General features: G+C 39.7%; 1 protein-coding gene across 1 annotated transcript in view; it reads left to right on the top strand.

Annotated features, from left to right (window-relative positions):
- The window catches only part of acvr2ba (activin A receptor type 2Ba), a 45,272-nt gene that overhangs the window by 13,752 nt on the left and 15,286 nt on the right, over positions 1-16,234 (top strand). Inside the window, exons 2-8 of the mRNA XM_023297983.3 lie at positions 8,757-8,964; positions 10,844-10,950; positions 13,147-13,295; positions 14,266-14,409; positions 14,492-14,635; positions 15,209-15,357; positions 16,098-16,212. Of these exons, the coding sequence (XP_023153751.1) occupies positions 8,757-8,964; positions 10,844-10,950; positions 13,147-13,295; positions 14,266-14,409; positions 14,492-14,635; positions 15,209-15,357; positions 16,098-16,212 (1,016 nt within the window). The remainder of the gene's footprint in view (positions 1-8,756; positions 8,965-10,843; positions 10,951-13,146; positions 13,296-14,265; positions 14,410-14,491; positions 14,636-15,208; positions 15,358-16,097; positions 16,213-16,234) is intronic.

A 16,234-nucleotide genomic window follows, 5' to 3' on the forward strand; every position in this document is an offset into this window, starting at 1 on the left:
TCTTTTGGTTTAGTTAGCTCACATTAAGCAGCTAATAAATTAGTAAACTAACATTAGCTTTGTCAGTTGGTCCCACTAGCTAACTTTAAACAGCTAATAGATTGGTAAATTAACCGTAGCTATATCATTTGGTTTAGTTAGCTCACATTAAGCAGCTAATAAATTAGTAAATTAACATTAGCTTTGTCAATGGATTCCATTAGCTAACTTTAAACAGCTAATAGGTTTGTAAATAAATTTTTGTTATGTCACTTGGTTCAATCTAAAGTGGTTATAAATTAGCAAACTAATATTAGCTTTGCCAGTTGTTCAGTTCGCTCATGGTAGCAGGTCTTATTTTAGCAATGTAACATCAGCTTTGCCAGTTGGTTCAGTTCTAGCAGAAAAGAAAATCACCAAAAACCTAAAACTCTGATATTTTATCACAAACATTGTAATTACGTCATTCAAAAATTTGTCCCAAAAATGTTTGCACACATCGAATTATATAAGTTTTTTTTTTTAATCAGCTGAACTGCAGGCAGTGTTTCCTCAGAGAGACTGAGAGGAAAACCAATAAAATAAAAGCAGCATGGCTCAGAAACAGTGAACAGCGGTTGTTGGAGATCCATCCAGCATGGTGAAACATGGTGAATGGAACATGTTGATTCAAATGTATTTATTTATTTTAAACATTTTTAAAAAACAAGATTTTAAAGAAATGTTGATTTTATTCAGATTTCCCCTACTGACAGAACACATTTCTAACTGTTGCAGACAAAAATTAGCTGAAAAGTTTCACGCTTTAATTACATGTTGAAAAAAGCAGCTGGGATGTGAGATCTTTTGAAGCACTTTTCATTGGTGGTTTTTCCAGGGAGCAGATTCAGTCAAGGCGTGACAGTGGACCAGTTAAAGGGTGGAGGAAGGGGCCCACTGAGGCCAAGCCCAGATTTATGTACGACGACCCCCTTAACCAGAAATAAAGGTCAGGAGTCCTGGGAACACTCTCCACCCGTCAAAACCTTCTCAGATTTACTTCACTGTTGGTGAAGCAGATAGTGAACGTCTGAACACATGACTGCTGTAGACGTTAGCCGCTAGCACACAGAAGGCTGATTAGCATGTGTATGTCCTGTGGGTTGACATGATGCTAAATAGAGCTGCTGTGGCTCAGATCTGTTGTCTGCTGCTTAGGTCTGATGAAAGTGTTGTGATCGGTTGAGGTTTGTGTCGAGGCTTTCTTTGCAGGCCAGGAGAGGGCGCTCTTAAATCCACCGTCAGCCTGATGCAGCGCTAGCATGTTGAGTGTTCAGTTAGCTAAACCATCAATGCAGCATTCATCAACACGAGAGGTCAGTCTTTGGCTAACCCTGAACTCCAAAAAACAAATGGGTTCTATGTTCTTTATTTCTTTATGCCAGAAAGAGCCAGAAAATATGAATACACAACTTTCATCTGATTTTCAACATTTACTCGAGCTAATAATGTTCGACTTTCTGTTCAGTTGTAATAAAACTAAATCTGCTCCGTCTAAGCAGATTATAGATTAAAAAGCTAACATTAGTGTTGCTAGTTCACTTAGCTCACTCTGAATGGGGTTTATTTTAGCAGGCTAACATTAGCTTTGCTAGATATTTAGTTCACTCTAAACAGCTAATAGATTAAGCTAACATTAGTGTTGCTAGTTGTTCAGTTAGCTAACTCGAAAGCAGGCTAACATTAGCTTTGCTAGTTGTTCACTTAGCTCACTCAAAATGGGCGTTGTTTTGGCAGGCTAACATTAGCTTTGCTAATAGATTAGCAAGCTAACATTTCTGAGGAAATCTGGTCATTTTGTGTCTTTTTTGTGAATTTCTTTTGTGATTTTGTGTCTGGTCATTTTTTGTTGTTGGTGTCTTTGTCATTGTCTTTTAACTCATTTTTTTGTTTTATGTGGTTGTTACGCGTGATTTACTGGTCGCTGTGTTTTTGTGGCAATCTTTTGTCTTTTTGTGACCATTTTGACTCGTTTTATGGTGATTTTTTTTGTCATTTTGTGGTGATTTAGTCTCATTTGACGGTCGTTTTGTGTCTTTTTGTGGTGATTTAGTCTCATTTGATGGTCGTTTTGTGTCTTTTTGTGGTGATTTAGTCTCATTTGATGGTCGTTTTGTGTCTTTGGTGATCAGGTCCACAGCATTCATCCTTTTGCTGGTGAAGTAGGACTTGGATGATCAGAACTGAACTCTGTACAATCTGAAGAGCTGCTGTTTGCTCAGATTTAGTTCCTCAGTGATTCTGTATCGTCTCCTGTATGACAGACGTGATGTTGGTGTGAACATGGAGGTGTTTAACAGACCAGTGCAGCTGTGGAGCGTCCCAGTGGTGAGAAAGTGTTTGTTTTTGAGGCTGATTGTGTGTCTTTGTGACAGCTGTTTCTGAATGAGCAGGAAGTTGTGGTGTGACGGTGGAGACGTGGCGTCCACTCTGAGGCGTGTTTCTGAGCTCCGTGTTCAACTTTTTAATAGAAAACCAAGTTGTGGTAAATGTCACCGACACGCAGCAGCAGCAGCAGCGTTAGCTCCCAGGTCTCCATGGTAACCAAGGTCGACCTCCAGAATACTGATGAGATCTCAGTCATGCTACTTTAGTGCTAACATTAGCGCTGCTCCGGTCGTATCCCATCATGCACCGGGACCTGATGCTGGATGTGATCAGATGAAACCACCTGAACGTTCTCTGCTCAGAAGATCTCAACAAACTGCTCTTGATGTTCTACATTTACACACACGGTGGATTAACTCTGTTAGAGGCCACTTTACGTCGTAGTTTTACATCTTTTTGTGTTGGTTTTACATTATTTACCTCTTTTTGGTAGTTTTGTGTCTTTTTGTGGGGTTTTTATGTCTTTTTGTAGGTGTTTTGCCTCTTTTTGTGATGGTTTTGCCCCTTTATGTGGTTGTTTTGCACCTTTTTTGGCAGTTTTGCATCTTTTGTGGTGGTTTTGTGTCGTTCTGTGTTGGTGTTGTGTCTTTTTGTGGTTATTTTGTTCCTTTTTGTGGTTGTTTTGTTTCTGTTTGTGGCTATTTTGCCTTTTTAGGGTTGTTTTTACATAGTTTTTATTGTGGTTTTACGTCTTTTTGCTGTGATTTCTGTGTGTTTGTGGTGGTTTTGCGTCTTTATATGGTGATTTTGTGTTGATGTTACGTGTTTTTGTGTTTATTTTGCTCCTTTTTGTATTATTTTAGCGTCTTTATTGTGGTTTTGTGTCTTTTTATGGCAGTTTTACATCTTTTTATTGTGGTTTTGTGTCTTTTTATGGCAGTTTTATGTCTTTTTGTTGTGGTTTTGTGTCTTTTTATGGCAGTTTTGTGTCCTTTTGTTGTGGTTTTGTGTCTTTTTATGGCAGTTTTGCATCTTTTGTGTTTGTTTTACAGGGTTTTGTGGTTATTTTGCATCTTTATATGTTGGTTTTGTGTCGTTTTGTCTTTTTGTGGTTATTTTGCTCCTTTTTGTGTTGGTTTTATGTAATTTACCTGTTTTTGTGGTGGTTTTGTGTCGTTTTGTGATGGTTCTATCTGTTTTTGTGGATATTTTGCTACTTTTTGTGGTGATTTTATGTCTTTTCGCTGTGAATTCTGTGTGTTTTGCAGTGCTTTTGCATCTTTATATGGGGTTTTGTGTCATTTTCTGTTGGTATTATGTCTTTCTGTGGTTGTTTTGCATCTTTTTGTGGTGCTTTGCATCTTTATAAGGTGGTTTTGTGTGTTTTTGTGGTGCTTCTATATGCTTTTGTGGATATTTTATTCCTTTTTATGGTGGTTTCACGTCTTTTAGTGGTGGATTCTGCGTGTTTGTAGTTATTTTGCTACTTTTTATAGTGATTTTGCATCTTCATGGCAGTTTTGCATCTTTTGTGATGGTTTTGTGTCTTTTTATGGCAGTTTTGTGTGGTTTTGTGTTGGTGATATGTCTTTCTGTGGTTGTTTGCATCTTTTTGTGGTGCTTTGCATCTTTCTATGGCAGTTTTGTGTGTTATTGTGGTGGTTCTATATGCTTTTGTGGTTATTTTGCCCCTGTTTGTGTTTGTTTTATGTCTTTTTGTTGTGGTTTTACGTCTTCATGGCAGTTTTGCATCTTTATATGGGGTTTTGTGTCATTTTGTGTTGGTGTTATGTCTTTTTGTGGTTATTTTGTTAGATAAGTCCTTTATTTCTCCCCATGCCAGGGGAAATTCACATTGTTACAGCAGCTTATATAGCAATAGACGTAGTAATAGAAATAAAATAATAGAATAGTAGTAATAATATTTACAACATGTACAGGGATGAGAGCTGAGGATGAAATAGTACAGTATTGACACATTGTAAGACAATGCAGTATAAAGTGGCTTAAAAAATAAGTTTAAAAAGTGCAAAGATGTGCAGTGCAAGAATGTCTGTGCAAATTTTATGGTTTGGGGTGGTAATGATATAGTCCAGTTTATGTTAACATCAGCCAGTGATGCTGATGTTGTAAAGTCTTATAGCAGATGGGATGAAGGACCTGCGATAGCGCTCTTTCTTGCAGGGTGGATGTCTCAGTCTGCTGCTGAAGGAGCTGCTTAAAGACCCCACAGTGTCATGCAGTGGGTGTGAGGGATTGTCCATGATGGATGTGAGCTTTGACAACATCCTCCTCTCATCCACCTCCTCTATGGAGTCCAGGGAACAGTCCAGGACAGAACCGGCTATGGTGGTTATTGTGCCTTTTTTTGAGTTTTTTTTTTTGCTGACTTTTGTGGTTGTTTGGTTCTGTTTGTGTGGGTTTTACATCTTCTTGTGGTTATTTTGCCCTCTTTTTGTGATAAATATTAAAATAAGTTTTAATAAAATAATAATTAAGGACAAAGGAAGGATCGTGTTTATAACAGAAAAAAAATGAAGGCAGCAGATCGGCAGCTGGAAAACTGTTGTGTAGCTGCAGCGGTACAGTAAACTGTGTGTGTGTGTGTGTGTGTGTGTGTGTGTGCGTGCGTGCGTGCGTGCGTGCGTGCGTGCGTGCGTGCGTGCGTGCGTGCGTGTGTGTGTGAGGAGGTGGGTGTTTTTCATGAGGGCGGGGTGTCGGTACTCCAACATTTCCGGTTGCCTAGCGACAGTAATGCCCAGATTGGCGGTCACATCTGTGGCGCTGAACGCTGCCAGAAGCTGCTGAACCTCCAGCTTCACTAACTTTTACTTCTTCTCTCTGTTAGGTTCTCAGCTCAGACATTAGACGTGTTTTTTACACGGTAAAAACACTGCAGAGAAAATAAAAACCCGACAACACGGCTGGAAAACTGTGACAACAAATCAGATGTGATGTTTTAGTGATTTAAAGATGGACAGCAGCTGTCTATAAAATATGATTTAAACTTTCTCAGTTTTATATGATTTCTGTTTTTTATCTGTCATTTACAGAAAACAGTAAAAATCTGTGAAGTTCCAGTCAATTGTTGAACTATTTATGTTAGTTTAATGGTTAAAATGATCAAATTTAACAGATAATGAACTAATAAAGCTACAGGAAAAGCAGAACTCTGTGTTCTTTTCTTGTTCTTTGGCTTTTTTCTGATTTATGTTCTAAATATCCTCGTAGTATTTATGAATAGATTCAGAAATATCTGTATTTATTTATTTGGTGTTGTTTTTTTCATAGTTTTGAGACTATTTTCAGTTAATTGAGAGAAAAATATGCATATTAAAGATTTAAAAAACTGTAAATCCTTTTTGATTTTATTTTTTTTGCAGGATCTCCCATTGTGCTAAATTACAGACATCTAGAAAAAATGTACGTCTTTCTGTCGTGGTTTTGTGCTTTTTTTTCAGTTTTGCATCTTTTTTTATGGCGGTTTTACATGTTTCTTGGTTGTTTTGCATCTTTAGGCTGTGAATTCTGTGTGTTTGTGGTTATTTTGCCTATTTTGTGGTGGTTTGCATCTTTTTTTATGGTGGCTTTGTGGCTTTTTGTCATGGTTTTATGTTTTTTTGTGGTTATTTTGGATCTTTTTGTGTTGGTTTTCTGTGTTTTTGTGGTTGTTTTGCCTTGTTTGAGGTTGTTTTGCCTCTCTTTGTTGTTGTTTTGTATGTTTTTTGTGGCTTTTTGTTGTGCTTGCTTTGCTTATTTCTTTTTTTTTTTACATCTCTTTGTGTTGGTTTTTCTATGCTTTTGTCCTTATTTTGCCTTTTTTTTAAGTTGTTTTGCTAATTTTTGTGGTTTTGCATCTTTTATGCCAGTTTTGTATCTTCTCTGGTGGTTTTATGTAGTTTTGTGTTTATTTTTTCCCTTTTGCTGTTTTACGTCTTTGTTGTGGTTTTGCATCTTTTTATGGCAGTTTTGCGTGTTTTTGCTGTGAATTCTGTGTTTGTGGTTATTTTGCCTCTTTTGTAGTGATTTTGCATCTTTTTGTGGTAGCTTTGCATCTTTTTTAATCTTTAATCTTTAATTAATTTAATTTATGGCGGTTTTGTGACTTTTTGTGGTCATTTTACATCTTTTTGTGTTGGATTTCCGTCTTTTTGTGGTTATTTTGCCCCCTTTTGTGTTACCTGGATGGTGAGTCCCCCGCTCAGAGCTCTGTGGAACCAGCACAGCTTTGTTTACATGTTAGCATCCGTTAGCTTCTGTCTGCTCATTAAACTGTATTTTAATCCAGCTGAACCACAATCCAGCTGCTCTCCCTTCCAGATGTTTCTGTTGTCAGACAGCAGAACCAGAATGCTAACATGCTAACCAGCAGCAGCTTCATCTAAAATACTGATTTTCTAACAAACTCACCAAACACAGGAGTTAAAACAAGGACTGAACTGAGAATTCACACAGATTGAATTTAAAAGAGAGAAAATTGGTACACAGAAAGACCAGCAGCTTCTCTCCATGCTGTCAATCACATGTACAGGGAGGGTTTTCGTCGAGAAGGGGGCGGGGCCAGCAGCAAAGTAACACTGGGATTGTCCAGTTGTTGGATGGATGGATAGATGGATGGATAGACGATAGATAGATAGATAGATAGATAGATAGATGATAGATACATAGATAGATAGATAGATAGATAGATAGATAGATAGATGATAGATACATAGATAGATAGATAGATAGATAGATAGATAGATAGATACATAAATAAATAGATAGATAGTTAGACTATAGATAGATAGATAGATAGATATACTATAGATAGATAGATGATAGATAGATAGATAGATAGATAGATAGACTAGATAGATAGATAGTTAGACTATAGATATATGATAGATAGACTATAGATAGATAGATGATAGATAGATAGACTATAGATAGATAAATAGATAGACTATAGATAGATAGATAGACTATAGATAGATAGATAGACTATAGATAGATAGATGATAGACTATAGATAGATGATAGATAGACTATAGACAGATAGATAAACGATAGATAGATGGATGGATAGATGATAGATAGATAGATAGATAGATAGATAGATAGATAGATAGATAGATAGATAGATAGATAGATAGATAGATAGACTATAGATAGATAGACTATAGATAGATAGACTATAGATAGACTATAGATAGATAGATAGATAGATAGATAGACTATAGATAGATAGATGATAGATAGATAGACTATAGATAGATGATAGATAGACTATAGATAGATGATAGACTATAGATAGATAGACTATAGATAGATAGACTATAGATAGATAGATAGATAGATGGATAGACTATAGATAGATAGACTATAGATAGATAGACTATAGATAGATGATAGATAGACTATAGATAGATGATAGATAGACTATAGATAGATAGATAGACTATAGACTATAGATAGATAGACTATAGATAGATAGATAGACTATAGACTATAGATAGATAGATAGACTATAGATAGATGATAGATAGACTATAGATAGATGATAGATAGACTATAGATAGATATATAGATAGATAGACTATAGATAGATGATAGATAGACTATAGATAGATAGATAGACTATAGACTATAGATAGATAGACTATAGATAGATAGATAGACTATAGATAGATAGATAGATAGATAGACTATAGATAGATAGATAGATAGATAGATAGACTATAGATAGATGATAGATAGACTATAGATAGATGATAGACTATAGATAGATAGACTATAGACTATAGATAGATAGACTATAGATAGATAGATAGACTATAGACTATAGATAGATAGATAGATAGACTATAGATAGATAGATAGATAGACTATAGATAGACTATATATAATATAATATAATATATAATATATATACAGATAGATACCAGAGACAAAGTGATTTGCAGAAAGGGGGATTGTGTAAATGGTTGGTCTATCCAGGAACCATGCAGGATGTGTGTTTTTAAGGTTCCTGTTCCCAGCATGCACTGAGCTGTGGAAGTGTTCCTCAGCTGTTAGTTCCTATCAGAACACCGTCTGTTCTCCAGAGGCGTCTGGATCAGGGTTTCCTTTCCGATGCTTCCTTTGCGGGAGCTCATTGAGAGATGGAGTCTGGTCATTGAGCTCATTGAACAGTCAGACTGAACGCTTTCTTTCCGTCCAGACTTTTGTCCGTGAGTCAGCGGCGTCTCTGAAAGCTTCCTTTGAAAGGCTCACCTGTAGCAGACAGTCGTCTCTGCTTTAATCAGCTGCTGTGATTACAGTGTTGATGGTGTTTCTGAAGGCGGGGGGTCAGGGTCTACCTGTCTGATGGGTGCGTTGCTGCACAGCGCCCCCTGCTGCTGACTGACGGTAACCCCTCCTGTCTGCAGGGCTGAGCCACGGGGAGGCCGACACCAGGGAGTGTTTGTTCTACAACGTCAACTACGACGTGGAGAAGACCAACCAGAGCGGAGTGGAGCGCTGCGAAGGAGAGACGGACAAACGGTCGCACTGCTACGCTTCCTGGAGGAACAACTCAGGATCCATCGAGCTGGTGAAGAAAGGATGCTGGCTGGACGACTTCAACTGCTACGACCGGTACCAGCGAACAGCAACACACATATACACACACATACACGCACATATACACCACACACATACACACACATACACGCACATTACACACACATACACGCCCGTATACACACATACACACACATACACGCACATACACGCACATATACACACACATACATGCCCGTTTACACACATACACATACACACACATACACACATGCACGCACATATACACACATACACACACATATACACACACATACACACACATATACACACATACACACACATATACACACATACACGCACATATACACACACATACACGCCCGTATACACACATGCACATACACACACATACACACACATATACACACACATACACACACATATACACACATACACACACATACATGCACATATACACACATACACGCACATATACACACACATACACGCCCGTATACACACATGCACATACACACACATACACACACATATACACACACATACACACACATATACACACATACACACACATATACACACATACATGCACATATACACACACATACACGCCCGTATACACATACACACACATATACACACACATACACACACATACGCACACATGCACGCACATATACACGCACATATACACACATATACACACACATGCACGCACACACACATGCACATATACACACATACACACACACACACACATGCATGCACATATTCATACACATACGCACACATATACGCACACATACACGCACATATACACGCACATACACACACATATACACACATACACACACATACACACACATGCATGCACACATATACGCACACATACACGCACATATACACACATATACGCACACATATACGCACATACACACACATATACACACATACACACACATACACACACATGCATGCACACATATACGCACACATACACGTACATATACACACATATACGCACACATACACGCACATATACACACACATATACGCACATACACACATACATACACTCAGATATGCACACATATACGCACACACATACGCACACATATACACACATATATACACATACACATATACACACATATACACACACATACGCACACATATATGCACACATACACAGCAGCACACAACACACAACAGCACACATATACACACACATATACACACATAAACACACAACAGCACACATACACACATATATACACACGTAAACACACAACAACACACATACACATAACACACATATACACACATACACACACTGTTAGATTTAAAAGTAATCTATTACATGGTTCTGGTCGTTTTTGTGTCTTCTTCTTGTCATTTTGTGTATTTTTATGTCTTTTCTGGTCATTTTGTGTGTTTTTATCATGTTTTGTGTCTATCTGGCAATTTTGCGTGGTTTTGTGTGTTTTGTGTCATTTTCTGGTCATTTTGTGTGTTTTTGTGTCATTTTATGTGTTTTTGTTGTGTTTTAGTCCTTTTCTCGTCATTTTGTGCTTTTTGTTGTGTTTTTGTGTCATTTTCTGGTCATTTTGTGTGTTTTTTTCAGTTTTTTGTGTCATTTTCTGGTCATTTTGTGTATTTTTGTTGTGTTTTTGTTGTGTTTTTCTGTCATTTTGTGTGTTTTTGCGTGTTTTGTGTATCTGGTAATTTTGCGTGGTTTTGTGTGTTTTTGTGTCATTTTCTGGTCATTTTGTGTGTTTTTGTCGTGTTTTTTTTATCAGTTTTTTGTTAACCCTAACTCTGGTTGTCATTTTGTGTCATTTTGTGTTATTTTGTGTCTTCATGATCATTTTGTGTATTTCTGATCATTAATTCTGCAGGTCTGTTGTGTTGGCTGTTGTGTTGCGTCTCTCAGACAGGAGTGTGTGGCGACAGAGGAGAGTCCTCAGGTCTTCTTCTGCTGCTGTGAAGGAAACTTCTGCAACGAGAGGTTCACACACCTGCCTGATGTCACCGGACCACGTGAGTCCATCCTGCACTCTGATTGGCTGATTGGTCTCGTGTACAGTTCAGCAGAACAAACTGTCTGGCTCTGTGTGAATCATATTTAACATCTTTAGACTCAGATGTTTGTGCATTTTAATCTGTTGACGCTTTATTTTACAGGTTCTGTGTTTTTACCAGAATCAGTCGTGTGTGATGTTCAGGTCTGCTGAAAAATGACCCAAATCTGAGCTTAAAATCAAGATATTTCATTAAAATCTCTCTAATTTACACGTCTCATTGGAAAGTTCTCCAAAAAGATAATTCCTCCTGGTTCTGGTTCTCCAGGTCCGACTCAGCATCCAGAGTTTCAGGTTGAGCTGCAGGCAGTGTTTCCTCAGAGAGACTGAAATAAAGCAGCAGAAACACAGAACAGAGGAACAGGCTGTTGGAGATCCAACCAGCATGGAGGAACATCTTCTAGTAGCTGGAGATCCAACCAGCATGGAGGAACATCTTCTAGTAGTTGGAGATCCATCCAGCATGGTGGAACATCTTCTAGTAGTTGGAGATCCATCCAGCATGATGGAACATCTATCTAGTAGTTGGAGATCCATCCAGCATGGAGGAACATCTTCTAGTAGTTAGAGATCCATCCAGCATGATGGAACATCTTCTAGTAGTTGGAGATCCATCCAGCATGATGGAACATCTTCTAGTAGTTGGAGATCCATCCAGCATGGTGGAACATCTTCTAGTAGTTGGAGATCCATCCAGCATGGAGGAACATCTTCTAGTAGTTGGAGATCCAACCAGCATGGAAGAACATCTTCTAGTAGTTGGAGATCCATCCGGCATGGAGGAACATCTTCTAGTAGTTGGAGATCCAACCAGCATGGAGGAACATCTTCTAGTAGTTGGAGATCCATCCAGCATGGAGGAACATCTTCTAGTAGTTGGAGATCCAACCAGCATGGAGGAACATCTTCTAGTAGTTGGAGATCCATCCAGCATGGTGGAACATCTTCTAGTAGTTGGAGATCCATCCAGCATGGTGGAACATCTTCTAGTAGTTGGAGATCCATCCAGCATGGAGGAACACCTTCTAGTAGTTGGAGATCCATCCAGCATGGTGGAACACCTTCTAGTAGTTGGAGATCCATCCAGCATGGTGGAACATCTTCTAGTAGTTGGAGATCCATCCAGCATGGAGGAACACCTTCTAGTAGTTGGAGATCCATCCAGCATGGTGGAACATCTTCTAGTAGTTGAAGATCCATCCAGCATGGAGGAACATCTTCTAGTAGTTGAAGATCCATCCAGTATGATGAAACATCTTCTAGTAGTTGAAGATCCATCCAGCATGGTGGAACATCTTCTACTGATGATGAGCAGAGTATGGAGGAAAAGTCTGGCGATAGAAACACGTCTACAGGATGAGGAGAGAAAACTCTTGTAAATGAGACAAAAAACAATGTAAACAAGGTACAAACCTACACAAATGAGACATAAACCAACGGAACCGAGGCACAAGTTACAGAAAAAAGACACAAGTTGGACACAAAACAACAAAAGAAACGAATGAAACAGCAAGAATAAGACACAAAACTACAAAAACGAGACACAAAACAACCAAAATTACACACAAAATTGCAGAAACGAGACCGAAAACAAACTAAAAAATCGACAGAAAATGAGAAAAGACGAACCAATCTGTTTCTGAGTCTGTAGAGGCTGTAAAAGTGTTAACGGTTGAATATTTATAATCTGCATCGATAGAACAACCATGAAGACGACAAAACTGACCGCACAGCCACTCAGAACGCCTAAAACAAGACAAACCCGTCTCTCAGAGTCTGTAGACAATATAAAACTGTAAATGGTTGAACATCTACAGGATGAGGAGACGACATTAGCTGCACTAACATCTGAGGAAACGTGTTGGTTCCAGGTTTTAACAAGTAATTTTTAAAAACCTTTCTTTACGTCACGTTCTAACTGACAGAAGACATCTCTGAATCCATTCTGGTTCCTCAGAGCTGCAGGACTTTAGATCAAAAAATGAAGCACAGTGAAGAATAAAATGCCCAGAACCTGCTGCTTGGAGTCCAGAGGGTTAATAATAGGAACACATATTCTTTGAAACTTACAGGAAGTGACCTGGAAAACACAGAACCTCTAGAATAAAAGCCTGTCGGATGAATGGATGTTTAGGAACATGTTTTTATTCCCCAGTGATCAAGGGTCCGCCCCCCAGCGTCGGCGTCCTCAACGTCCTGATTTACTGCCTGCTGCCCGTCTCCATGCTGTCCCTCGCTCTGCTCACCGCCGTCTGGATGTACCGACACCGCAAACCTCCGTACGGACACGTGGACATCACCGAGGTACGCAAGATAAACCTACGGTCCAACACCGGAGCTGTCCTCACTGGTCCAGAGCATAATGACTGGTCCAGAACTAAACAACTGGTCCAGAACAAGACAACTGGTCCAGAACTAAACAACTGGTCCAGAATTCTTTGGGTTGTGTCCAGAACATCTCAGAAATGACCCTAAACCATCCAAAACGACGACATCTGTCCAAACCGTCTCAAAAAATGACAAAAATATGTCAAAAAGAGTCTGATTTTTCTATCATGACAACAATGTTCCCAGATGTCTCAGAAATTATCCAAAATGTCTAAAAGGACTTTAATATATTGTCCAAATTGCTTCAAACATTGAAAAGACTGAACCAAAATCCACGAGACAGAAATGAAGTAAAGCTGGTGCCAGAGCGCCATCTGGTGGTGGTCTGCTGCTACTGCAGTTGAAGATAAAGTATTATCTCACCACCTGCACAAAAACGTGTTTAAAAATAACACAAATGTGTCGGCAAAGATTTGAAAGCTGTCTAAAATGACAGAATTTGTCCAGAATTAAAATGTCTGTCCAGCAAGAATTCATCTCATTGAGCACTTTTAAATCCAAACTGTGACTTCCTGAGGCCACAACATGTACTTGTTTGTCAGAACTTGCTTGTAAATGTAATTTTCTGGTTTGGTTTTTTTGCCTTGTGAACTAGTTCCACGAAACCAGTTCTGATGTAACGATGAAACGCTGTAAGTCGAAGATGTCATAAAACGAGGACCTCCTGTATTTAATTTGTCAGTTTTAAGCAAATTTTCTCCTGAGACACTGAAATCTCTACAGGTTTGACTCGATTAATTCAGCTGGAGTTGTGGTTTATTTATTTCAGAGCAACATGAGGGCTCTTGTTTCAGCTGTCCACTTGTTTGCTTCAGAAGTCTACCTTTAAATGAGTCCATTTGCTGCTGGAACCACAGCCATGCTCTGCTCTCCATGTGTCCTCCAGGATCCTGGTCCTCCTCCTGCCTCCCCCCTGCTGGGTCTCAAGCCCCTGCAGCTGCTGGAGGTGAAGGCCAGGGGGCGCTTCGGCTGCGTGTGGAAGGCCCAAATGATGAACGAATACGTGGCCATCAAGATCTTCCCCATCCAGGTGAGCAGTGCTGCTTCCTGCTCCTGCATGTGTTGTTGTTGAAGGGTCTCCACACCCTTTAACTCCCTCCTCCTCCCGGCAGAATAAGGAGTCGTGGCAGAACGAGAGGGACATGTTCATGACGCCGGGGATGAGGCATGAAAACATCCTGAGGTACATCGGCGCAGAGAAGCGAGGAAGCCACCTGGAGGCCGAGCTGTGGCTCATCACTGAGTTCCACGAGAGGGTGAGGACTGGAGGGAACAGCTGCTAAACTCCCACAATGCTGTCTGCTTTAACATCAACTGTAGTCTGTAGTCTCTACATTTACCCCCTAACACTACATTTACCCTTTAACGCTACATTTACCCTCTAACGCTACATTTACCCTCTAACGCTACATTTACCCTCTAACACTACATTTACCCTCTAATGCTACATTTACCCTTTCATGCTACATTTACCCTCTAACACTACATTTACCCTCTAACACTACATTTACCCTCTAACGCTAACATTTACCCCCTAACACTACATTAACCCCCTAACACTACATTTACCCTCTAATGCTACATTTACCCTTTCATGCTACATTTACCCTCTAACACTACATTTACCCTCTAACACTACATTTACCCCCTAACACTACATTTACCCTCTAATACTACATTTACCCTTTCATGCTACATTTACCGTCTAATGCTACATTTACCCTCTAACTCTACATCTAACTGAAGTCTTCCTACTGGAACAGGCTCTACTTCCTGGGGGTGATGTTTAGAACCCTGATTCCATCCTGATGTCTCTGGTGTCTCTGCAGGGCTCCCTGTCCGACTTCCTGAAGGGAAACGTGGTCAGCTGGTCGGAGCTCTGCCTGATAGCCGAGTCGATGGCGTGCGGCCTGGCTTACCTCCACGAGGACATCCCCCGACACAAAGGAGAGGGACCCAAACCGGCCATCGCTCACAGGTCTGCCAGCCAAACCTCCACACCTCCTCACAGCAGAAGCATCGGTGTGTCGGTGTGGAACCACACAGCAGCAGCACAGACACACAAACACTGTCCAGTCACTCAGAACATCTTAACATGAGCTGCACAGACAGTGAAAGGCTGCACAGTGGTCAGTGATTCAGAAAACTAAACCCCACTCAGAGTTCAGCTTTCCTTGGTAACTCAGACTTTCTGCTTCAGACTCTGTTTATTTAAAGGAAGTGTTTAACGCATCACGTGACTCTTCTCCACAAAATTAACCAATCACCACTCAGTGCTTCAGTCAGCAGGTTGTTTTAATGCAGAACAATGAGGAACATAAACATGTATAACGGTAAAAAGCTGCTGCTGGAAATGATGAAAGACAGGAACACTGGTCGAAAACTGTAAAACGTGTTAATGTATTTATTTTACTGATCAATGCAGATGTTTATTGATCACTGACAGCTACAAACTTCAACGTGATGAATCCGATGTGTGATGCTGTAATGGCTTTATTCAGTGGTTTTAGTAACGTACCATGGAGATCTATCTCCTCAGCATCAGTTACCATGGAGATGTAGCTCAAGCCAAAGTAGTACTTTAAGTGGAATAAACTTTTTAAACATAGTATTTGGACTGAAAGTAATATTATAGTTGGGACAAACCTTCAGAACTAACAGTATTCGGATGGTGTTGCTGGGTGTGGTGACGGCATCCGTGTGTTTTCTGTCCTTCAGGGATCTGAAGAGTAAGAACGTCATGCTGCGTTCAGACCTCACTGCCGTCATCGGAGACTTCGGCCTGGCCGTTTGCTTTGAGCCAGGAAAACCACCTGGAGAGACACATGGGCAGGTGAGAGGAAGCTGAGGATCAG

This window comes from Amphiprion ocellaris, chromosome 22 (assembly GCF_022539595.1).
Source record: "Amphiprion ocellaris isolate individual 3 ecotype Okinawa chromosome 22, ASM2253959v1, whole genome shotgun sequence".
In the NCBI taxonomy this organism is placed as follows: domain Eukaryota; kingdom Metazoa; phylum Chordata; class Actinopteri; family Pomacentridae; genus Amphiprion; species Amphiprion ocellaris.